This window comes from Patella vulgata, chromosome 4 (genome assembly GCF_932274485.2).
Source record: "Patella vulgata chromosome 4, xgPatVulg1.2, whole genome shotgun sequence".
Classification (NCBI taxonomy): domain Eukaryota; kingdom Metazoa; phylum Mollusca; class Gastropoda; family Patellidae; genus Patella; species Patella vulgata.
The window spans coordinates 69,222,111-69,249,402 of NC_065882.2; the positions used below are offsets into that span (position 1 = coordinate 69,222,111).

Below are 27,292 nucleotides of genomic sequence, written 5' to 3' on the forward strand. Positions count from 1 at the left end.
TAAGACTTGGTATGTGTATAAATATTGTGGTGTAATTGTCGAGATATTTGGAGATATTTATTTAAGGTGGGTCACCCTATCATGGTGACCATGCTATTGCATATTTGATACATCTTATATATAGGCTTCATGTATTTTTATAGTAGAGATATTAGAAAATGTTTTATTCATACCAAATAAATTATAATTTAATATTTCTTAACTATTGTGTTGTGGGAGTATATACAAGGAATCTAAAATGATTTTATGATTTGCTTATTTTTATCCCAAAGGGCTTATGTCATACCCCTGTCTGTTAATTTATTTTACATATTTGACTTGATCTCTTAAAAGGATTGATAGGTTTAAACCAAATCAGGTAAGTATGTGGCTTGGGTAATAGTATACTTAACAAGACTGTAATATGACAAGAGGCCAAGAAGGCTAGACCAGGTTGGGTTTGGTTTGCCAAATTTACAAACTAAATATTATTAACAAGTGTACCAAGTTCCAAGATAATCCATTCCGAATTGTGACCTTCAGACACTAAACACAAAACTTGTGCATGGTTCCGTTGCTAGGGGTTGGATGAGCTTTGCGTCATGGTTTTGTGCTTTTGCACCCCCTTGCATATGGCAAATAATCTTGCGGTTTTCAACATTATAATCATAATCAAAATGCTCAACCAGTGTCAAACATATACCGTGGGTCAGATGTGCTACAAATCGACAGAGCCCAATATTACACAGTTGCACTGAGGCGGACTGCCACCTCACTCCATCCCCCGCACACACATAAATATTGTTTTTTTGGGGGGGGGGGGCCCGGACGGGATCTTGTTCCTCATACAAAATCATGGGTCACCACTCACCACGCCCCTGGAGTTGGGACGTGCACCAAAATAGTTGGCGTCCTTGGGCTATAAGGAATATATATGCCAATTTCCAAAATGATCTATTCAGAATTGCGGTTAGGACTTGCACCATAATCAATAGTTGCTGTCCTCAGGCTATAAGGAATATTCCAGGTTCCAAGACGATCCATTAGAAATTGCGGCCTGTAGGCAATACAGAAAAAATGGGTGTGGCTCTGCCCCTATGCATTCATCAAAAACAATAGGGATCATCCTTAGTGTATAAGGAATAGGTATGCAAAGTTTCAAGAAGATTTGTTAAGAATTGCGCCCTGTAGGTTACACAGACACACAAATTGGAGTGGGTTGGGCATGCATCCTTAGGGTATAAGGAATATGTATGAAGAGTTTTCAAGATAATCCATTAAGAATTGCGGCCTGTAGGCGACACACACAGAGAAAAGGGAGTTGCTCTGCCCCTGGGGGTTGGGGATGCACCAATAACAATAGGGATGACCCTTAAGGTATAAGGAATAAGTACGCAAAGTTTCAACACGATCCATCAGGAAATGCGGCCTGTAAGCGATAAATGTATATAAAAATTGGGCGTAGCTCTGTCTCTGGGGGTCGGACATGCATCAAAGATAATAGATGTTATCCTTCGGGTATAAGGAATAAGTATTAAATGTTTTGAGATGATCAATTCAGAATTGCGGCCAGTCTCATGACCTTAAAAACTGTATAAATTTAAAGTCAGAGGGTCTCTAGAGTGTCCAGAAGATTTTTTTAAAACTTTGAAAATCAACCGGCTTCTTCGTCTCATGACATAATGTATCAATTTAAAGTCAAAGGGATGAAAATTTGGGCTCTACAGCATCCACACGATTTTTCAAAGAGGTCAAGGGCCATAACTCTGGCAGTAATTATTGGAAATCATGAAAAGTCAATAGGCCTCTTCATTTCATGACCTTAACCAATGTGTATAATTTTTTTTTTCAAAGTGATCTAGCAGTAATTATCGGAAATTGTTCAAAAATCAAAAGGATTGATTGTCTCAAAACCTTAACCAATGTGTATGAATTTAAAGTCAATCGGATAATAACCTAAGCCTCTAGAGTGTCCACAATATATATAAGTGATCAAGGGCCATAACTCTGGCCATATACAACCACATTTCAATATGCGCATTTAAAAACCTCAACTTGGGAATGCTAACCCTTTTTAAACGCCCACATGGAGATGTGGTTGTATATTGTTGTCACCCACAACTTTTTGTGAACACTTTACATTTATTATCCAAATTAAGGGCATCTTGATTTTTTTCTGAAGAATACATTGCCCTAGTTAGCATAGTATGATTATTCCTTCGGTTGATAAACAAGATGACAAGTCATCACCATCCCATGCCCTCGCACTTGTTTGGAAGGCATAAGGAAAAACAACTTCTTGGAATATCGGTGGGACAAGTCAGAAGATTCCTACTTTGATCACACAGTAACTTGGCAAGGCACTGTTGCTACTCCCTGTAAGGTTTGTACAACAACCTTTGTCTACCTCAATCAGCTGCTGTATGTTAAACATTGAGCTTATACATCAGAAAATAAAATACTATAATAGTTTTATGTACAAAGTTTCAAAAAGATTTCTTGAACCAATAATGAAATATGCACCGGAAATGAAATCGGGATGCAAGGACTGGAGGGTCATCAGAAAATAAAAAAATAGGTTGATGAATGTAAAAGTGTTATAAAGGTATCTTGAACAGTTTCGAGATATGCTCTAGAATAATAATTATATACCAAAAACTAATTCAAATGTGTTGTAAAAATTCAAAAATCATTCAACAGAGAATTTTGTTCCCATGGAAACATAAAAATTATTAAATACGACAAATTTCTAATTAGCAAAAGGCACAACTACTGTAATAAGGTGATGTGTGTGAAAATTTTCAAATAGATATTTTGAACGTTTATGAGAAATGCTTCGGAAACAAAATTGAACACCAAGAACTAAGTCAACTTTGTTTCCATGGAAACACAAAAATTATTAAATCCCAGAAATTCTAAATTAGCAAAAGGCACAACCACTATAATAGATTAATGTTTGTACAAAGTTTTATGAAGATATCTTGAATGGTTTATGAGATATGCTCCGGAAACAAAATTGTACACCAAAAACTAAGTCAAATTTGTTTCCATGGAAAAACAAAAAATATAAATCCCAGAAATTCCTAATAAGCAAAAGGCACAACTACTGTAATGGGTTGATGTGTGTACAAAGTTTCAAAAAGATATCTTGAATGGTTATGAGATGTGCTCTGGAAACAAAATTATACACCAAAAACAAAGTCAAATTTGTTTCCATGGAAACACAAAAAATGTAAATGCAAGAAATTCCTAAATAGCAAAAGGCACAACTACTGTACAAAGTTTCAGAATGATATCTCGAACGGTTTATGAGATATGCTCCGGAAGCGAAATCGGGACAAAAGGACACACGGACGAACAGATCCCATTTCAATATCCCTTCCTAGTTTCGTTGGGTGCGGGATAATAAAATAAAAGATGATTAGATCTATAAACAAACAACAATTCCTAGATATGACTTGATGCTATTTTAATGATTAGCTATAACACAAAGATAACAATTGTTTATTTAAATATGTATTTTAAATAAATAATATCTATCAATGACCTGCAATGGTAAATTAACAAATAGTCAATAAATATACATGGATCCTTAATAAAATTTGTAATAAAACCCATATTAATTGGATCTGTGCATGTAAAATATGCTTTAAATATTAATGCATATCAAATGCTTTTATTTTGCTTTGAATATATATGACAATACAAACACTGATGATAGATATAAATTTTAATTATTTTAATATCAAATATGGTATTAGTTTATAATCATAAAATCTGATTGACGCAGGATTTGGAAAACCTCAAAATATGTCTATATTGGGGCAAAACAAAATTCTTATTTAAGCTTTTCTTGCGATATTCGATATTCGTTGGTACTAACAATATTCTTAAGTAATACCCAATGTGTATCCTTCATTTTTTGGGGATAAACAATATTTATTTCATTTGAAATTGGATTGGGGAACAGGCTAGACCTATGTTGACACCTATCCTTCATGAACGTCACTTACTGTAACCAAACCTTATTTGGTCGCCAACTAATTTCAGAATTGGGGATTGTAAGAGTAAATTAGTTTGCATGCTATATTATCGTCAACTACTAGTGCTGGCCTGATATATTGTTGAAACAATGTATCGCGATTCAGTTTCTCACGATTTGCGTATTGAATCGAGAGACACAGAATCAATGTATCATGATTCTTTTTTTTTTCTCGCTTCAGTAAGTAACCTATCATTCTTAATTATCCACGTCACACTTTATCCATAGGTACACAAAAACTCTTAAATTGTTTTGGTCCTTATTTCGATCCATATCAATATCTTGATATAAAACAGTTTTATTTCTTCGACATCGGCAGAACTAAAAATATCAATTATACATTTATCCTGTTGTTTTCTTGATAAATATTGACCTGGTTATGAATCGTGATACGAATCATATCGTAGCACCTGAATCGCAATATGTATCCTATAATGATTGCAGTGGCAATACCCAGCACTATCAACTTCAAAGACCAGATCTGTTTGATTTTTATAACAATACTGAATCTTTAAAAATTGCAGATCAGATTTGTGTGTCAACTCGTTTCTAACACCAATTATAAATTCAAAATGAATATGGTCTTACTCCCCTTCCAATATTTCCCAGGCTCTGCCTGCGTAACACATAATACTGTAAAACAAAAAAATAAATGCTGCCAGAAAATGAAATGCAATCGGTCAACAGAAATAAGAGAATGATCATGATCGCCAGTCATATGAATTCTGTAAAAAGTCATTTCGCAGGTCATTTCAATACTGCATTTCAAGTTCACCTGGATTTGGTTGCATTAATCTTTTGTTTCACAAACTATATATCACCAGGTAATGGGGGAAAGACCTTAATTTTGAAAAAACAAATTTAAAAAAGAAACCTGTCTTTTGTCGACTAAGCTAGTTTTGTGATGGCAGTTTTTTTTGGGGGGACACTGAATATTATTATAAAAATGAGTACATCACTCATGGCAATGAAAATAATGGTGATGTTTTGTTGGCTTTATTCCTTAAACAGAATATGTTTACACCACTGTAAACAATTTTTGTAGAACCAGTCCTTTAATTTCTTCATTTTCTTGAATATTCAAGTAGATCTAAAGCATAATATGATGTAATTCTAACTAATTAATAAATGCAATATGTATTATATCACACAATAACATATGTTTTGGAAGTCTAATTATTGGTGTAGACATAAATCTATCAAATAACCTGATTAAGTTGGAATTTTATTACTTGCATTATTAATACAGGACATATACAATACACAAACATCTACAACTTATTATTACTGGTAATTCAGTTACTCATATTACTGTTGGAGAAGTGGTGGCTCAGTGAGTAGGATGTAGATTCGCTAATCTGGAGGTCCGGTTTTTGATCCTGGTGTTGGTTGAGAAAGTTTATGTGGATTTTCCAACATGGTTTCCCCTTGTCAGTGGTGTAGGACAGAGGGCCTAGCAAACTTCAACGTAAAGTTGTTCGGATGGGACAATGTGTACACATTGGCATGCACGTAAAAGAACCTTTGGCAGTAGAAATTCAATATAACAGTACTCCATTGTGTCGCTGTCCGAGCAAAATTTACCTCATAGCACACTAGATGGTGTATGACTGTCTTCATAAGCACAGCCAGAGCAGAACAGAAGGACATTAAACACCATTTCATTTTACACTTGATGCCGGACAAATTCATGACATTAAAAATATGTGATAGATGTTCCAAAAAAAGCCTAATTAGCCGAGATGAAATTAAAAATATATAACATGAATTTTGATAGCACTTCACATCAACACTATATTTTTATTATTTTGATACTAACATAGAACTGTTCAAAGCAGGAGGAGATTTTGCCACCGCAAACACAATTGTAATGTGACAGTATACATCCATTACTGTACATTCTTGTATTCTATATCAAATTACATTTCCACCCATCTATATTATCAATGGCCAAAAAATATCTTGTTGTGGGTTGATCAAACGGCTGCTTATCGTCATTTGAGGGATTCTGAATTCCTTATATCTAGTACAATGTTGCTATTTCAATTGTTTTTTACATTTTTACCGAAAATAAAGGGGCATAACTCTTATTGTTATTTAAATAGGCGGTTTCAGACCACAATTAAAATTCTGGTCAACAAAATATTCCAATTCATACTAATAAAAAAGTGGGTGCACCTCGTCATTTTTCATATTTAATTGACATACGGTATTTAAATTTATGTCAGTAATATTCCTACAAAATTCTACTATAAATTGTGAAGTTAGAATCTCTAAAATGTATATCAGCCCAAAAATGATTCGATTTTGTTCAAAATTTTGTGCAATATTTGACATCCTCTGCAGTCAAAATAAAAGGGATATGGTCATAACAGCCATCAACCAAAATGGACACAAATACATTTTAATCAGCTCAAAATTTATGTACATATATCATTATGGTGAATAACAAATATTTATCATAATTGGTCGTTTTGATATTTTATGGCTGTTTTGACATAATTTTCGGGCAGTTTTATTTAAAGGTTGTTTTCTCTTTTGACATAATTTTTGGGCAGTTTTATTTAAGGTTTAACCGCTACAAACATGACAATGTCACCTATAAGTTCAGCTAAAATCTATTGATAGACCTCTTTTAAATCTGGCTGAATCCAACCTAGATTAATAAACAGTTAAATAATCCATTTGAGTTTATTTCATCGTGGATTAAACCATAAGTAATTTGATGTCTTATGTGATTCAATTATATCGTCAAACGATAATATGCCAAACTGAAGCACCATTAATAATAAGTTGCAAACTATGCTTATAACAAGAAACACAATAACATAAATATAACTTTTGATAAAAAATAAAACCATCACTAATAAAATAACCAGAATATTTGACGGCTATTTATTTTGATCTTGTTTATGACTCAATGTAGTTAATATATAATCTTAATCTCTTCTGCCATTTTAAAATATAATTCTGATAACTTTCTCAAATATAAAAATCTGTGAGTAGTAATGAGGTCATTTTCTACCAAATTTAAACCATTTAGTTCATTTCATTGCAGTTGTGTTCGCTCTTACCCATGTTTATCAAAATTATGTTACAGAAAGAGATTTAAGATTAATATTGAATTAGGTTGAGTGACAGAGGTGTATATATGGAAACGACCACACAAATGTATTTTATAAGAAAGAAAAACAAACTGCTATCAACTGTATGTAAATATAATACAGCACAATGTGTCCTTTATATGTACAGTAAGTACTTGAAGCACTATTTGAAAAGAAACTAGTTCCTTGTTGTTTTATACAATATAAACTGAATCAACAGTTGGTGGTGTCACAATCTACATCTCAATAATAAAAGCTGTATTTGACATCAGTTAGTCAACTTGAGCTGAAAGTTACAAGGAGAAAGTATTAGGAACAGGTGAGTAAATAAAGGTAGAGACCGGTGTTATTGATCATGGAGGACCTTCAGAGAGAGAAAGAAATGGGATTTAACACCCACTCGACACAAACTAGGTCATTTTGGGACTAATACATGGTTCAATTTTATTTCAATAATTCGCTCGCGCGTAGGGGTCTTTTCTTTACAGTGTGAGGAAAACGGAGGACCCGGAGAAAACCCACGAGGTTGGACAGACGACCCTACACCTTATCACGTACAACCGGGGAATCAAAACCACGGCAGTTGACTCAATGACAGACCTTATGGTACAGCGCGTACATGATAACCATTTGGCCATTCCCCACTACCCCCCCCTCCGATCCTTAAAAGCACACTCTTCTAAAAGTACTTTGAACCTGTGTATAATTTCATTGATTGTGTTGGGGACATTCGGATTAGGTCATGTGAGTATACCCTGAGAACAGATAGGTTGCCAAGCAATGAAAAATATGCCAACAGCAGCTAATTCTTCTAAGAGGTCAACAAATCTTGTCACATTTAAAATCTTTAGGTATCGGTAAATAAAAAGTATCATTGGCACTTTGACAACATAATTAAGGGCAATAACTCTATATGTAATTATCAGAAACCTTGTTTCACTACTCCATACAATGCATATGAATTTAAGCAGAATGGATGATGGATTTTCTACAATTATGTTTCAGCAGACTGATATTGCCAAAAATATCCAGAAAATAAACATACCATTATTTTTCTTCTAGTTCTTCATAAACTTTATTAAAACAATCATTCATATAATAAAACTGAAATAGAAAATCAAACAAAAAACCCTGATCAAACGTCTGTCAATAAAGCTGAACTAATTAAATAGAGACCAGGCAAGTTGGAGGCGGATTATAGCGGAAAATGAACTGAAATGGGTTGTTTGTCCAACAATTGGCTTATGCAGATTGGCTATGCAATGTGCTAGGAGTGGTGTTTCCCCCTTCTCTTCCTTGAATTCCAAGAGTTCTTTAACATGCATGTCAACAGGGCCTTGGTTTCTCGTCCCAATCTAAATTGACTGGACGCTTCTCCTTGCCAGGCTTTTCATCCTGCAAGACTGAAATGTTGAAAATTTTGAGGAACAATGCAGGCAACACTGAGACCAAACCCAAGACCTCCTGCTTAGTCCGCCATTGCCTTAATTACTGTTGCTCCCAGATTGTAATGGATGTTAGGGATGCTGCAGCATGTTACAAACATTGGCAGGTATAGTGACTACATTTAGATGGGGGAGGGGGTGTGAGTTAAAAGTGGAAGAAATAAAGATGATTTTATCAGAAGGCACCAACGCTACCCCTAACATTAAACCCAGTAACCGGGTCAATCTACTGCACCAAGTGTATTTAGAATAGTTATTGTGGCCGTGAACTTGAGCTCTGTCTGTAAACCTGTGTGACTGAACTTACATATTGTGTGAAAATTTTGACTATTCTAGGTTTTTTTCCTTGTCGATGGTATTCAAAGTTAAAAGACATTCCTTCTTCATCTACTTCATATGACAATACATCTTTCCATGAAAATTCTATCACTTGAGACTGAAAAAAACCCAGAATATTTAAATACAGACTGAGTAAGTAAACCATACACCTGGCAGTCATTTTTGGACTAACATATGGTTATGTTTCTATGATGCCCAAGTACATCAGGTCCAACGTGTGTGTGTATGTGTATGTGTGTGTGTGTCCCCGAATGGTTAATGTGTGCATGTTGGATCAGAAGGTCTGTCAATGAGTCCTAGCACTGTTAAAGCCCCCTTCACACAAGAAAATTATTGAAATAAAATTGAACCATGTTAGTTCCAAAATAACCTAGTTTTTGTCAAGTGGCGTTAAACCCCATTTCTCTCTCTGCATTTGAAGGTCCTCTGTGGGTTTTCTTCAGGCTCTTCCGATTTCCTCCCACTGCTAAAGACCACTACGCGCCAGTGAATTATTGAAATAAAATTGAACCATATGTTATCCTGAAATGACCTAGTTTTTGTTGAGTGGAAGTTAAACCCTATTTCTCTCTCTCTCTCTTAGCTACCGATTTGAGATCGTGCCCCCTTACACACACATGAATAGTTTGCATACCCACTCTAGCAGACAACATGCATTCAAACAATAATATATGTAACAGTTGACAAAGTTTACATTTAAATATGAATTCCAGTACCTTTCTGCATTTCAGAATTGCAGGAAGTGGTCATTTATTCAAAGGAATATACTTTAATAAGTAAGCCAATTTTCTTACCTCAGCTGTTCCATTTTCTTGACAAGCTTGTAATTTAAAACATTCTATACCTATTCTAGCAATCACATGACCATCTCGTCTTGAATCACACGCACAGTGTGGAAAGACAACCTCACCATAACCTTCTAACCTTCTTGCCACCTTCAAGTACTGAAATATATCAGATATATATACAATAAATTCATCATCAAACAAGAAGACATTATAATTTGTTATGTTTTTGGTAAGCTGTAGGGGAGGAGGGGTAAATTTATCATCAAGCAAGAAGAATTTGGTATTTCTTATTTTCTATTAGGTTGTAGAGGAGAGAGGTAAATTTATCATGATGCAAGAAGACTTTGTGAATTCTTATTTTTTATTAGGTTGTAGAGGAGGAGGGGTAAATTTATTATGATGCAAGAAGATTTTGTGAATTCTTATTTTTTATCACAGGTAGTTTGTAGAGGAGAGGGGTAAATTTATCATCAAGCAAGAAGAATTTGTAATTTAACACTAAATCCTCCCTTAGTTAAATAAGGAGAAACAATTTACCTCTTGCACTTTTGATGATTCTTTTAATGCCTTTAACTCGTATAATTTATCTCCTGTTTTGACATGACCTCTACTGATATCATCAACAGTCTGAAATACGGTTATTATTGACATCAAATACATAATATAAGAGCATTTAATATTAAAGATACATTATGGGAGATTCGATAAACAGCAGGCAGTTCTCACTATAATAGTTAATAACTAGATAATGTAAAGAGATTTGCTGAAAATTTCAGTCAAATTGATCCACTCTGAACCTAGAATTTAGCGATTGAATTTTGGACCTAGTCTCAATCACCATTATTAAAGCCGGTACGATAAAATACATAGTCTTGATTATCCATTTCTTGATTTAATCATGAATGAGCATAGAGCAGTAGATTGGATCCTAATCCAGTAAATATCGCAGTCTAGCGATGACATGGAGAGTTGATTATGGTCTGGATAAGTTAATTAATGTCTAATTAATAATTTAGATAACATTTCAGGCCTAAAGAAAGACCTGCAATAGACAGATTTAGCTCTTGCATAATGTAAGGTTAATTTATCTGAGACAGTTAACATGATAGATCATATATCAAACAGGTTCTTTAGTTCCCTCCAACTTCTAAAAAAGCCGACACGCAGACGATTTATTGAAATAAAATTGAACTATGTTAGTCCAAAAATAACCTAGTTTGTGTCAAGTGGACTTAAACCCTTTCTCTATTATATTAGACAGCAATACTTTATTTTTCTGAATACATGGAGCTGTAGTACAAATAAATGCACATACAAGGGAAATAACTCTTAAATTATCTTACAAATGAAATTTGCTGACCGAAACCATTCATAACAAAAATGTACTGGTACATAAGTTAAAACTTCAAAACGTAACATATTAAACCTTGAAATAATAAATTCAAAACCAAACCATACAGAAACCCAGAAGATTAACACCTGAACAATAAATACACTCAACAGTAACATACGGACATATCAAGTAATAAACTATAAAGTACTGTCAAATCAAGTAAATGGAGGATAGGTCATTTTGGGACTAACATACGGTTGAATTTTACTTCAATAATTCGTTTGTGCGTAGGGGTCTTTAGCTGTGTGTAGGAAACTCGGATGCCACAGGTGATCCTACTCCTTGTCACATAAAAGCGGGGTATTGAAACCGCACCACTTGATTCAATGACAGACCATGTGATCTAATTCTACAAGGATGTGATTTCAATTGCTGGCATTTAGAATTCTGTACATAAAATGAAAAGAAACATACCAGCCAGTATAAATATGATAAAGCTCGTTCATCAATATTTAGTGCCAATTCTTTAGTCAATGAGAAGAACCATCTTTGTACAGTTATACAAGTTGCTGTAGCTGTACTATAATTCTGTATATAAATATTGTGAGGTAACTCATGTGGTTGAAGTTTTCTATCTGAAATACATATAACATCAAAGTTTTATTTATATTAACTTAAAATCAAGACATGGATTTCAAAATCTAAATAACTAAAACATAGAATCATCTATTTTTGATAGGCTTTTAGGTTTAGTTTTATCTATTTTATACACGATTTTCAATCAGGCTGCTTGATAACTGGTGAGCCTCTGAAATTTGATAGGTTCAATCTGATTAAAATACAGATCTATATATCATTTCGTTGGCCTACACTACATGAAGATCTGACCGGTTGTACTGGAAGGTCGCGCCAGGGGTCATATGACCGGCTTTTGACCCTATGACGTCAGACATTGATTAATCAATCAGCATTGACGTTTCTAGTGGTTTACTCACAGTTCTGTGCATCGCATGCCAAGAACTCACTGTAACAGACTGTTTCATTGGCTAATCCCTCACTTCAATCAGAATGCCGGTAATATAATAACTCTTCCAGATCCTAGTGTAATAAAGACAAGTAAAACGAAATTTTGAACTATGAAAAAAGAAACGAATTAGGATCTGCGCTGTAATCAGATTGGACTAGGTTTGAAAGTATCGTCCAAGATCAAACCCTTGAACATTGACTACAATTTTTAAAGCAATATAAAATTCTTACCAAAATTGTATTCGACTGTTTCAAATAAATAAAAACATTGGGCAGCTTTTTCTGTTAAGTTTAATTTTACTACCACAGCCTTTAGAAAGAAGAAAAAAAATGGTAGAAAATAAATAATATCAGAACATAATACCAGGACACAAATCTATAATATCAGAATATAATAGGACACAGATAAATAATATCAGAGCAGGACACAAATACATAACATCTGAGCATAGTAGGACACAAATACATAAACATCTGAGCACAGCAGGACACAAATACCTAACATCAGAGCATAGGACACAAATACAAAACATCAGAGCACAGTAGGACACAAAAATATAAGAAGCAAAAATCTTAAGAATGACAATGACAATTATAAATATATATTCTTGTTCTAAGATGATCTGAACTTGAATCAACTATTTTGTTCAACAATAATTACCTCAAAAACTTGATCAGCATTATCATTACGACGGATTGTAACCACACATAAGTTTCTATCTGGTAACATAACCTTTAATTCTACATCACTACCTATATTATCCTGAAAATATACACAAGTTATTATTATTATAATAGTATACAGCCCTCTTATAATTATACACAAGTTATTATTATTATACTGGATACAACACCTAATTATACACAAGTTATTATTATTATATTGGATATAGCATTTAATTCAACTACCGGTACTTATTTGACAATCTTATTGACAATACATACCACTGAATTCTATTTAATGATGATAGATACAAGAATCACTTATGATTTTAAATTTTAAGCGCCTCCATTATTCAAGATTGCATTTGTGATGACGATGTCACTGGAAATAGCGGAAAAACCACTAACAGTTCACCATAGAAAATAAACAAACTAGAACAATTTACTAAATAATGCCATTCTTTTGGTTGCAGACAGGAGCCACAGTTTCAGTTCAATCCCAGCGTTGGCCGAGAAAGTTTATTGTTATTTTCAGGCATGGTTCCTCCTTGTCAGTTGTGCAGGACAGAGGGCCTGGCTAGGCACCACGTAAAGTCATTCTTTGGGACAAAAAAATGAGGTCCAATGTATACAAAATAGATCAGCGTGACAGTTGTAATTAGATATAAGAGTAGGCCATAGCGCCGCTGTTCGGGCAAAATTTACCTCATAGCATGTGGATGGGATGGTGTATGCCCGTCTTCATCAGCCCAGTCGGAACAGAAAAGCAGGGCGTTAAACCCATTTAATTTAATTTCCGGTTGCAGATGCCATATTAAAACATTTGGTAGCTTGGCGACGTTACTAACAGCACAGCGTTTGAACAGGGAAAATGGTAATACTTCTAAAAGTTGCACAGAATACTGGGAAGATATGGTTCTGTAGAATTTTTTAATCGACATGAAGCGTAAATGCTCAAATTAACATTGATGAAATTCAACTTACAGTTTCTGATTCTCCCGCGGATAAAAATTCTTGTACCAGATCACTATCACCAATAACACGAACAGCACAAACTAGAAATATATCATAATAATATACAATCTGACTAAAATACAGATCTATATTTCGTTTCGATTTTTTACACTTTAAATGGCCTCTACTACATGAAGATCTGACCAGTGGTAGTGGGAGGTCGCGTCAGAGGTCATATAAGTGGCTTTTGACCATATGACGTCAGACATATGATTAACCAATCAGCGTTGATGTTTCTAGTGGATTACCCACAGTTCCGTAACAGACTGTTCCATTGGCTAATCCCTCACAACATCCAGAACGCGGGTTATATAACAACTCTTTCAGATCCTAGTGTAGTAAAGACAAGTAAAACAAAATTTTGAACTATAAAAAAAACGAAACGAAATAGGATCTGTGTTTTAATCAGATTGAATCATACTTTACTTATAATTGGAATAAATATACCAGACAACCATTGAGTTAAAATCTAAATTGCTTAAAACCCCAACTTGCCGGAATAAAAGTTAAACATAAACAATACATAATCACAGGTAAAAAAAACAAAAACATTTCGATCCATAAGTTATTCAAATCAGTCAATCCAATGATTTCGCACTGCCATCATCTCTCTTAGATTAGATAAATATAGTAACAATAGTTGTACATGCCAGCCCATTATGCATGATGGTCTAACACAGTATTTTCCAACCTTTTTTGCTAACGGCACACCTTGGAACACACGAAAAAAAATAGCGGCACACCTGGCAAATATACATGTATATGAAAAATATTTGAATTTTGCAAAATAAAAACATGGTAAGTCAGACAGAATACAACCGTAGGCAGAGACTAGTCATAGAGACATAGAATGACCAGAACCAATTAAAGAAAAACACCTATGAACTTGGAATCACATGGTTTTACACATTTTCTTGGTGTGCCGTTCAAAATTTCGTGCCACACTTAGGAAGATCTGGTTGAGAATCACTGGACTAACATTAAGATGTGATTAATTATATTAAAAATAGAACATTGGACTTATGATATATGCAAATGATCTGGATTATAGTGCCTCAAATAGACTTGTCCTAATACTTATTACATAATAGTCAAGCCTAATAAATGAAAGTTTTCGCCATTCAAATACAAATCCAATATCACTTCCATTACATGTACCTATAACAAATTAACAGGTGTTGTGCATGAAGCAGGGTAGTACACAGGCTACATTAGATGTTCTAATGTTTACATATGTTGGAAAGTTCATGTACATAATGTCAACAATTTCAAATGTATTTACATATAGTACAGTATTTTCAAACTATTTTGATCAATAGTGCTTGATTTGTAAAAACTTCAAGCTTTTAGTATAAAGTTAGTGATTGTTTCACACAAAAACTGTGTTCTGTTATTTTGATCAACTCACCTTTCTCTAAATATTGCTCTAATCCTCGACGTCTTTGGTCTAACTGCTGCTCAGACAGGTGGAAGAGTTTTTTACCTGGTAATTTAGGGAAATTAAAGTCGGGAAATTCTCTTTTGATATTATTGTGTAATGTGTCAAATTCTCTGTATCGTCTAGAACACAAATGTCTTCCAGCCATATAAATATTATATATCTAAAAAGAAAAACATTGGTGTAATGCCTGTTCAGTTAAATAAATTTTGATCAGAATGAACATATTTAAAAGGCACCTTAACAATCATTTGATTATTAATTACTCATAACATAGTGAATATACTGTACATGCGTAACGTGTATACACCAACCAGCAGCTTTCAAACATTTCAATAGGACTGGGCTGAAATATCTATGTTTCTGTATGACTGGATTGGGAGTTGGGACAGACAAACAACCGATGGACAGACAGGGATGTTATCTAAATACACCCACATTAAATGTTGGATTATAAAAAAAAATTAATGTGCAACTGTGAACTTCCTGCTCATGTTTACCATGGCCTACTTTCTTTAGCAACCAAGCTAACGAAGATAATCAAGATTTTTGTGTGAGGGGCAATAAAATACAAAGCAGTAGTGTTTCATCATATTACGTTGCAGAAAAAACAAAGAAGTTTGAAAAAAAGCAGAAAAATGCTGCAAATAGTTTATGTTCGACTCTGAATTTCAATAGAGTTCATCCTTATATGACAGGCTGAATTATTCCAGAAAGCTTGAAAACCAAATCTCAACGATTCTGTAGATGTGTTTCCAAGAATTGTAGACAGGAATGAATGATAGCAGACTAGCAGTATGCATGTACATGACCTGATATGTGGGTCTTATGAAATTATTGGGAGAGCTATTGGTTTAAGCAAACCAAAAGTTCTCAAACCAACAGTCTGTATCGCTTTAGCTGTCAATGCAAACAGCATAAATGGCTGTGAGGAATCTCAGAGAGAAGGAAATTGGATTTGCTGAAGCCACTTGTCCTTGTTCTTCACATGAATATTTTTTGCCCTCTGGCCATTTTGATACAGTAGTTCTGATAGGTACCTAAATTCATTTCTAGAAACAGATAACAATTAACCCAGATCTGCTAGACAGAAATATTCTGCACAACTGTCAACTGTGAAGAGTATTATAGGACAATTTAATCAATCTTTACGACCACAGATAGGTTTGACTCGATCCTAATGATCACCAACCAGAACTGATAAGAGCTTTTCTTTTGTCAATAGCATCCAAAAGTATTGTAAAAATTGACCGACATGTTTATAGATGTACACATTCTACACAAAATACACCAATATTTAAATGATTCATAAAAAATTGCCAAAATTATGGATAATTGAACTATTGACAAAATCGGTCTTGTTAATCACCAACAACAAGTCTATTTTAGTCAATTTCACTTATCCATAATTTTGTCATTCTTTTTTAAATTATCAAAAATATAGATATGATGTGTAGAATGTAGAATGTGCATATTTATAACACTTCTTTCCATGTCGGTCACCTTTTGCAATACTTTGGGTGATATTCGCAGACCCAACTGACTTTTTTGCTCGATTTTAAGGCTCTTTTTCAACGATTTCCGAACGTTTCAGCCAAATAGCTCTTGGAATGGCTACAGATGCAAGGAAATGACGGATAATTTTCTTGCCCCCCCCCCAAAATCCCCTCTCAGCGGCGTGCCCCGTCACCGCGGTCAGTGCCCTCATTTTGTGGCACCCCCCTTTTCAAAATTCCTAGATCCGCCCCTGCTATAGAGTCTATGGCTAATACATGTAACAAATCAAAATGGTCTATTATACATGTATAGTCACCAGAGAAAATGAACTATGACCTTTCACTGGACAGGAGTTTAATTCTTTAACTTATAGACAAGACATCAGAAAAAGTAATGAATGCAATATAATATCTGTCTATCACAAAATAAATCTATTTGTCTTTGTTCTATCTTTATGTCACCTCACAATAATTTTATTTGAACATGAAAGATTCCATAGTTCATCTTCACATAAAAAGGTCAAAGTTTTGCCTCAAGGAAGAAATAAATAAAATTTTGAGCAGTGATATGCTTGGATACATTCACACCCCTTTATCTATAAACCATTTATTATTGTGTCGAAATCTGACATGTAGCTAGTGGACATATTTTACACCTTAATTTGTGAAGTCAAGTTATACCCCCCACCTCACAACCGGTCATGTGAATGTTTCACACTCTACTGGGTCTTAAATATCTTAATATTTAGATACATGTACATGTACAGTCATATACATGTATCTTGGTCTACAAAAAGGCATTTTTTTTATGAAACCTGTTCAGTAATTTGCATAATGCAGTTGATACAGTCGATTCCATAAAATCTTTTCAAATGCCTTATTACCCAGACAGACATAGATAATTGGCAAAATCAATACGTGTCAATTGGGTGTCTTAAAACCAGAAATTCTTGAAAATCTATAGGTTTCTTTGTCCCAAGTGCATAAATACTGTGTATAAATTTGAATGAGATTGGCGGTTTCACACAATTTTTCAATTGGATCATAGCCAATAACTCTGAAAGTAGTCATCGGACACCATTGAAAATTAATTGGCATCCAGTAAGCATAAACACTGTACATATTATCAATATCAAATCAATCAACATTGTTCAATGAGATCAAGGGCAATAATTCTGAAAGTAAATATCACAATTCATTGAAAATCAAAATCCTTTTTTGTCTCATGATCATTAAACACTGTATGAATTTCTATGTGATCAAGGGCCATATCCAAAATAGTTGAAAATCAATAGACTTCTTCATCTCATAAACATGCAACTGCAGGCCTTCACGTCTAAAAACCCATAAGGAGGACAAAGTAAAAAATAGAAAATTGATTACAGATTATAATATTGTGTGATCGGGATCAACATTGGTACACAGCTAATTAATGAAAAGTAAATAAGAAGTAAACATGAAATAAAATGCACAATTGGGGAGAGTGATTAAGAAAGATCGCGGAGAGTAATAAAAAGAGAAAGAGAGAGACATGGGGTTTAACATGTATTTGACACAAACTAGGTCATTTTTGGACTAACATGGTTCAATTCTATTTCAATAAATCGCTTGCACATAGGGGTCTTTAGCAGTGGGACTAAACCAGAGGACCCTAAGAAAATCCACGAGGTTGGCTTGTCAAGTACAAGCGGGGAACCAAAATCACGCTTCTTGACACAATGACAGACCTTATGATTTAACACACACGCATTAAATCACTAGATACACACACACACACCCCACCCCCAGCAATAAAAAGGGCACCTAGTTTGGGATTTATTTGACAGCACACCCCAAATGCAATGACATGCAAGAGTGGACAACCCAACGACAGACAGCAAGGACGAGGCTGAAATGAATGTTCTAATTATTATAATTACCACAAATTTTTCGCCCTCATGCTCTACTGACTGGTAATCAGGTATTGATATAGGTAATGATCTACGTTCAGAATAATCTATATATGATGGTCCCGATGAGTCATCACTGGGTTCTAATTTATCTGCTACTTGATCTGGTACTGAAATAACTACAACAACTATACAATATCAATAGTTAGAAACAAGTTCCTCAAACTTTCAGCTAATGAAAAATCTTCATGTCCTGCATGAATATCAAAATTTGTCCAGTGTATTTAAAAGTTATCTGTAAAACAAATTACCTGTTAGCATATTTGAGATTTATTGGTTACTGTATTTGAAACTTATTTGTTAGTGTATTGGAAACTAATTTATAAGTATATTGGAAACTTATCTGTTGGTGTATTGGAAACTTATCTGTTAGTGTATTGGAAACTTATCTGTTGGTGTATTGGAAACTAATTTGTTAGTGTATTGGAAACTAATTTGTTAGTGGAAACTAATTTGTTAGTGTATTGGATAGTTATCTGTTAGTTGTATGGAAACTTATCTGTTAGTGAATATTCAAACTTATCTGTTAGTGAATATTCAAACTTATCTGTTAGTGAATATTCAGACTAATTTTTTGGTGTATTGGAAACTAATTTGTTGGTGAATATTCAAAACTAATTTGTTGGTGTATTTGAAACTTATCTGTTGGTGTATTGGTAATTCATCTGTTGGTGTATTGGAAACTCATCTGTTAGTGTACTGTGTATTTGAAACTTATCTGTTGGTATATTGGAAAATAATTTGTTAGTGTAATGGAAATTTATCTGTTAGTGTATTGGAAATTTATCTGTTGGTGTATTGGAAACTTATTTGTTAGTGTATTGGAAACTTATCTGTAACAATTTATCAGTGTATTTGAGATTTATCGGTTTGCTGCTGTATTTGAAACTTATCTGTTGGTGTATTGGAAACTAATTTGTTAATCTATTGGAAACTAATTTAAAACTTATCTGTTAGTGCATTGGAAATCTATCTGTTAGTGTAATGGAAACTTATATGACACTAACCTGTAATCTATCTGGTAGTGTAATGGAAACTAATTTGTTAGCATATTGGAAACCTATCTGTTAGTGTAATGGAAACTTATAATGACACTAACCTGTAAGTGTAAGGGTATCACCCCCTGATCTTATTAAATCGACTACTTGCTTATGGGTTGAACCTTCAACATTACTTCCATTTCTGAAAGGAAAAATTAGAAAAGCTTAGATTTAAACATACATTATGCAAGAGCTAAATCTGCCTATTGCAAGTCTTTCATTAGGCCCGAAATGTTATACAAACTATTAATTAGACATTTATTAAAAACAAGACCACAATCAACAATTAGAACGGTTCCCATTAGAAAATTAATTTAAAAATGGGAAAGCGAGGTCAAGTCTCGAATTTACCAGTGCCCTGGTTACCACAATGCAGACATCTTGTAAAAACTACAAACAGTGATAACTTGGCTCAGAATGAAGCAATTTGAATGAAATTTTCAATATTTTCATTTTACATTATCTATTTTTGTACTATTATAGCAAGAATGGTCAGCTCTTTATCAAAATCTTACATAATGTATCCTTAATCTTTAAAGAACCCAATCTAAATTTAACAAAAGCAAAGTGTCTGACAAAAATTCAAGTTTGATAATTCCCACCTCCCCTGGTGCCTGTCATGTTGTCTAGTACAAATCTTCCGTTTTCTGTATGTTTAGTATGCATGTCATGTTGTAAGACTGCAAAATCAATCATCAGCTTAACTATAACAAATTGTATTGCTAAATAATGAATGTGAATGGAATAGTTCAATAAAATGTCCTTTCATAAAGCTTCAAGATCATGCTGATAAGCATGTGATGCATCATCATTGCTGTTTTATTTTAATATCATATCGACTCAAACTCACAGTCTCATTTTTATTTTAAAATCTATGTGTTCTTCAAGCATAACTAGGTATCTGTTTGACCCACAAACCGTAATATTTTTCCAAAAGTATAAATTTAAAATGTCCAGGAAAAATAAAATTACAAACATAACATAATGTGCTCACAATAAATTAAACAAGTTATCATTATGTTACATCAACCTCTAATCCCCGATTTGTTACCTTGGCATCACACATGCTCTGGGCTTGTAACTGTTTAATTTAAGTGGTAATTTAAGGAAAAGGTTCCTTTAACACCATTACATGTAACTGGATTGTTATCAGGACCTTGTCAAAGAAAAGCAATAGATTTCGAACTTTGATGACCCAACAAAAAAGGAACAACAGTATTAATCAATGATAAGCTGTCATAAAATAGATAACATATCATAAAGTGGACAGTGGAACCTAACTATTTTAACTGTTGGAGCTTCTCTTGTGTCCCATGAGAAATGAACTGTTCAATGTATCTTGTTATTAGGATTTTTGTCAGCAGTCCCTAAGCAATTGTATTTTCTATTCCAGTAGGTCAAAGTAGCTAAGTCTCCAACTCAGTATCATCCAAAGTCTTCGACATTGAAAACACAAATTATTTGTCAATTTAAATCAACATTGATGTTGTGACCTTACAGGGAAAAGATGTGCTTCTGATATCCAATATTTAACACAAAATAAACATTTTACCATTGGTACACGAATCGTGTTATACAATAATGTGTTTCAGCGCCATTTGTAACAAGGGACCCGAAGAACTAGGCTAGACTAGACATATTCCACAAGTCATGTCAAATGGTGAGGCCATATTCATATGTGGAGAGCGTGTACAATAAATATTATCGGTGTAGACTGGAATAACCAGACGCTAGAGATTGCCATTTGATTGAGACTTCTGGCGTATTTCGACAGACATAACTGATTTGAAATTTGAGCAAAAATGAAAACGATTGAATGTAAATCTGTTTATATGCATTCATATTACATTATTATATGCGTTGCATCCCATTTGTGTCAATTTCTAGGTCTCAAATATTAGCGATTTAGCTCCTTTAAGTGTTTATCTAAATTATTAATTAACTTATCCAGGCCACAATCAACTCTCGATGGCATCAGATTTCTCCGATATTACATAGATTATATTAGTTCAGCTATATTTTGATTTAAACTAAAAATGGAGGAGCGATACTTAGCTTCGAACAACCAGTACAGAGTTTGAAATTATTGCACATGTTTTGTCAAACCTTCAAAGGCTAATATCTTCGCTCTCAATAGAGTAATTTGAATGAAATTTTCAAAATATACATTTTACATTATCTATTTTCGAACTACATGTACATGTATTATAGCAAGAATGGCTAGCTCTTCTCTAAATCTTACATAACTACTATATAACATGTAACATTTATTCTGAATAATGAAATGAAATGGGGTTTCAACGTCCTACTGTTCTGCTCCAACTGGGCTAATGAACACGAGCATATGTCATACAGTGTACTAGGAGGGAAATTTTGCCTGAACAGCGGTGCTACGGCCCTGTTATTTGCACCCCAATGCATGCTATGCATTGTCGCTTGCCAGACACTTCGTCCTGCACCCCTGACATTGAGGAATCATGCTGTAAGAACCTGATAAACTTTCTAGGTCAACACAGGGATCAAACACAGGCTAGCTTTTGTTTTAGTCACCGAGCCACCATGGCTCCCATTTCGCTAAAAGTCAAATCGTGAGAACAATGTGCTTGTAGACTGTGTAGCAGGACATGATCAGACACTGTTAGTTGTTATCCCTTTATAATTATATATGTTTATAGGCTTACTACAGATATCATGTAGTGAACATAAGGAAATATTACTCATTAATCTGTTAAATACAATCTTGTTTGCTTTGATATACACAGTTATTGTATGTATGGTTAATGAAGAAACTCTGCCTGCAGCTATAATGTCGGGACTTCCCCATGTCTTTAAAAATCAAAATGGCTATTATAATTACACATGTTTTGTACAGTTCATGGATTTAATTATACAGTAGATCACATGTTGAGATATAGTTGATAGAGAAAGAGAAAAATAGAGTTCAACATCCGTTCGACACAAACTATGTAGGTCATTTCGGGACTAACATATGTTTCAATTTCATTTCAATAATTTATTTGCACATAGGGGTCTTAAGCAGTGGGACAAAACAGGAGGACCAGGAGAAAACCCATGAGATTGGACAAACGATCCTACTCCTTATTATGTACATGTAGAGGTAAAAGCTGAGAATCAAACCCATGCCATACGACTCAATGACAGTCCTCATGATCTAAAGCGCATGTGTTAAACTATTCAAGCCCCCAATCCCATGAGATCCATACTCTATATAGTTGATACATGTACATGTATATCTGTAGATGTATTTGCTTTCGATAAGATTTAATAATTTGAAACAAAACATTGTACAGTAAACAAAATATATTGAGATAAAATACCCAGACATCATTACCAGATAAAAAAAACTAGACCTATTTGATGGATTTTAAAGAAATTGTGTTCTACTAGTAAAGTAAGCCAAAAATTAAACGAGCCAAAGTCGATTTAATCTTTTGAAACAAAACTTTGATCGGATAGAGCTTGTATCATCACTGAAGTTTGGTCAAAATAATGCAGTCATTAGATTAATCTAATTCAATACCGTTTATGATCTAAATCTAACGCATAGATTTAGTTCCTTTAAAGTTACGGGAGTCAATGAGACATTTGTATAAGCAATAGCCAAAAAGGCAGAATTCTTGGAGTTTTTGATCACCAATCTAATGACATGACAGTTTGTGAGTCTTTCACGTATCCTGTTATTACTTTTATTCCCATAACGTCATCAGAAGAAGTAAGACATTTAACGCTGTTGTGGTCACTAATACGACTTTATTCGAAGTAGGTCTAACCTTTTATTCTTGTGTAATCTCTGCTTAAATGCATTTCTCCAACTCCCAACACAATATTATCATTAGCATAAACTTATGCTTTGGATTTGTTATAGGTTTTTCTATTCTTTATGCTTAGTAGTTCTGTTCTGTACTTATTATTATCAGTTACATGTAGGCCTACCTCTTGTAACCGAGCCAAATCATAAGAAGTGTTTGGCTAAAAACTTGCAACCTTTTGACACTTCCATTGCCTCATAAAATTTGCTACTAGTACAGTACTACATTGTAGGTACAATACAATAACTAGCCAACAGTGAGGCTGATGTCCCCGGCTAAAGCCCAAAATAAATAGATGACACATAGTGATTAATTGTACATTTATCTTTTTCAAAAGTATTGAGCAATCAAACTGATTATTTATATTTAGTGTAAGCATAAAATGTTCATGATCAAACTCAGTCAAGGTTTTGAAGTACCTGGTAGTGAAACTATACACTAAGTTTCATCACTCTACATCAGTTGGAATCAAAGTTATTCACCTAATGAACATACATCAAGTTTAAAAATTCTACCTCAATTAAAACCAGAGTTGCTGTGTTCCAAAATCTTGACAAATCAAACTGCTTATCTCTACTTAGCCTTAGTAGAAAATGCTAATTATCGAACTTAGTCAAGGTATGGATGTAATGAAACTATACACCAAGTTTCATCACTCTCACTTAAAGATACATCATGTAAGATTTAGATAAAGAGCTAGCCATTCTTGCTATTATAATTCTAAATAGATAATGTAAAAATGAATAATTTGAAAATTTCATTCAAAGATTCTATTGCCAGTGAAGATATTAGCCTTCGAATGTTTGACAAGACGTGTGCAATAATTTCAACCACCATACTGGTTGTTCGAAGCTAAGTCTCGCTCCTCCATTTATAGCTTAAATCAAAATATGGCTGAACTGTTCTAATCTATTTAATATCGGAGTAATCCGATGCCATCAAGAGTTGATTATGGCCTGGAAAAGATAATTTATGTCTAATCCATAATTTAGAAAACATTTCAGGCCTAAAGAAAAACCTGCAATAGGCAGATTTAGCTCTTGCATAATGTATGTTTAATTAGAACAAAAGTGTCCCAAAACATCAACCAATCAAATTGATTATCTCTGCTTACCCTAACATTTAGATGTTGCTAGAGTGGTCTGCAATTCGAACTAAAACCTAGCTTATCTCCCTTTAACACAGACATGTGAACGATAGGGTCCAATCAAAGGTTGTGACACAAACACACTTAAATCAAACATGCCGACCTCCACGGAAACCTTGACATTGAACAATCCTTGAATATTGCAACTCGATTATTACAGGTAGACATTTTAGCTGGAAAGAGCTAGAATTGGTACTCACAATGATCGAGGAATCTGATAGGCTCCCCAGCTGGGTCAGTAGCCAATCGAATTTGGTGCCAATATATGCAGGAAATTACATGAAGAGCTTGATAAGATGTATGGAGTTAAAAAATCAAGATCAAGCCTTCAATTGAAGATGACATGTACATAACATAGAATGTAATCAGTAGGTCTAAATAAAGAGTAATGGTTTATATCAGATATTTCAGTTGTTTATGTAAAGAGTTAGAGAGAAATGGGCATTAACATACACTAAACACAAACTGGGTAGTAAATTTCGGTATTAACATATGGTTCAATTTAATCTCAATAATTCGCTTGCACGTTGAGGTCTTTGAATAGCAGTGGGAGAAAACCGGAGGACCCAAAGAAAATCTGTGAGGATGGGCAGGAAACCTACTCCTTCCATACAAGTTAGAGGTTGAAATATGTCCCCTGACTCAATAAGTATGACAGGTCTTACGATCTAAAGCACACAAAAAAGGACACAATGAAGCAGTTAAAACCAGGTACACATACATGTATACTGTGTCAAACCATGACAACATACAATGTAATTACTATTATATTCTACCCAGTTGGCCAGTTCCTTCCCTTATTTATGATTTAACAACAGAAATCAATGAATACAGATAGAGGACGTTTTATACATGTAGATTGAGAGTAAGCTTCATCAATTTTAGTTTTCAAAGAAATAACTTCATCTATTTCTAGTATACATGTAAATGCCTGGTTATCAGTCACATCAAAAAACCTTTAGTCATTCAGAAATCAACCAATATTATATTTTTTAATACAAAATAACAGATACAAATATATTTTCTTTTTATAGTATTAAACTCCAAGACTACAGCAAATGAAGTCCTTATTTCAACTCAAGTAATACAATAAAATGGGTGCAAAAATGTCTGGTACAGTGCGGTTGTATGTGGCAAGGTGTAGGGTTGCATGTCCAACCTCATGGGTTTTCTCCAGGTCCTCCGGTTTCCTTCCACTGCTAAAGACCCCTACGTGCAAGTGAATTGTTTAAATAAAATTGAACCATGTGTTAGTCCCAAAATGACCTAGTTTGCGTCGAGTGGATGTTAAACCCCCCCTCTCTCTCTCTCTCTTTCTGGTACAGTGCAAGCAAGCATAAATGAAAGTGGTACCATCTTTTAACTGATTTCTGCAATGGCTTTTCATCCTAATTTTCAGACTTAATTAAAGCGGGATTAGGTAAGATTAGATAAAGAGCTGGCTATAATACTTAAAAAATAGATAATGAAAAGAGAATTTGCTGAAAATTTAAGTCAAATTACTTCACCCTGTTTAAATGTATACAAAACGAATTGATCCGAAACTCTCAACCGTAATTAAACCTGATCGGTGTGCACTGAACTGAAAACCAATATGGTATATTCCCTCTCACTAATTAATTTGGTGTGCAAAATCCACAGTAGGGTTAGAAACCTTCTTCATAAGACTTATATTTAGTGTGCAATGTCTTAATGCCATGGTATGAGCTATAGCTCGCATGCAACTAGTGAACTACAGGTTACTGTCACTAGCCAACCACCCTGGGAATGCACATTAAATAACAAGATTGTTATTGAATCTATGTGTAATGACAACATATCATCAGATACAGCTTCAATGATGAATACATTTGTATGCAGACTAAATTCCTTATGGAAGAGTCCCTACAGTCAAGCCCTCCTAATAATTGGGTAAGACTTAACAGTATGCTGTTTTATTTGTATGCTCAGATCAGTATTCGATCAATGAGTAATGAATGTTGACAGTTGGTCAGATGGCTTTGTTTTGATTTTACATTTAGTCCAACTCTACAACATGATCTAACACAAATCAATCCAAACTGATATATCCAAATTGTTAAACATGAAAGTTTAATTCATTTCTATTCCTATCCATGCGACATAAACTTACACTTCCAAAATTCTGTCTCCTTTCCGAATACCAGCTCTCTGAGCTGCGCCGCCTTCCAGAACAGCACTAACATGTTGAAGGGGAGCGTATAACACACCATTAATTGATTTAAGCACTCCTCCTTCACTTATTTGTCCTCTTACATTAAATCCAAAACCAGTCTCTGTTTTATAAATTGTGACCACTCGAGGCCCCTGTGCTTCTACATGTTTTTCTGAAGGGGAGGGTGAATTATAACTATCTTCATCGCTGTCCGCCATACTTGTCACGTGATAAGTTTGATTTCCTGTTTTGGATTTTCTAATCGTGCGATTTAAAAAAAAATGATCGTGAATGGACTAGATTTGGATATTTTAGAGAATAAATTGTTTAGATTTAATAAAATAGTTAAATATACACATTTTACTTTCCTGTTTTCTTGAAATAGAAATATATAAACGTGTAAATACTTCAGTAATTATTTGTCATAATAAATGTTTTGTGATTAAACGAGCTAAACCGAAAGTAGATATGTCAATAAATTGATTC

General features: G+C 34.0%; 1 protein-coding gene across 2 annotated transcripts; it reads right to left on the bottom strand.

Annotated features, from left to right (window-relative positions):
- Positions 1 to 3,431: 3,431 nt before the first annotated feature.
- LOC126818193 (sorting nexin-27) lies at positions 3,432 to 27,038 on the bottom strand. 2 transcript variants are annotated; one of them, XM_050545461.2, is made up of 13 exons: positions 26,765 to 27,038; positions 19,716 to 19,798; positions 18,587 to 18,735; positions 15,142 to 15,334; positions 13,704 to 13,774; positions 12,718 to 12,819; positions 12,288 to 12,366; positions 11,505 to 11,665; positions 10,235 to 10,324; positions 9,704 to 9,853; positions 8,878 to 9,006; positions 8,171 to 8,229; positions 3,432 to 7,411 (listed from the first exon to the last, which is right to left on the bottom strand). In XM_050545461.2, exons 1-12 carry the CDS (start codon positions 27,022 to 27,024, stop codon positions 8,173 to 8,175), a joined length of 1,524 nt encoding a protein of 507 aa, XP_050401418.1. In that variant the 5' UTR covers positions 27,025 to 27,038; the 3' UTR covers positions 3,432 to 7,411; positions 8,171 to 8,172. The 2 variants fall into 2 exon arrangements, with proteins under 2 accessions (XP_050401418.1, XP_050401417.1); XM_050545460.2 differs by having other exon boundaries at positions 18,587 to 18,744.
- Positions 27,039 to 27,292: the final 254 nt, after the last annotated feature.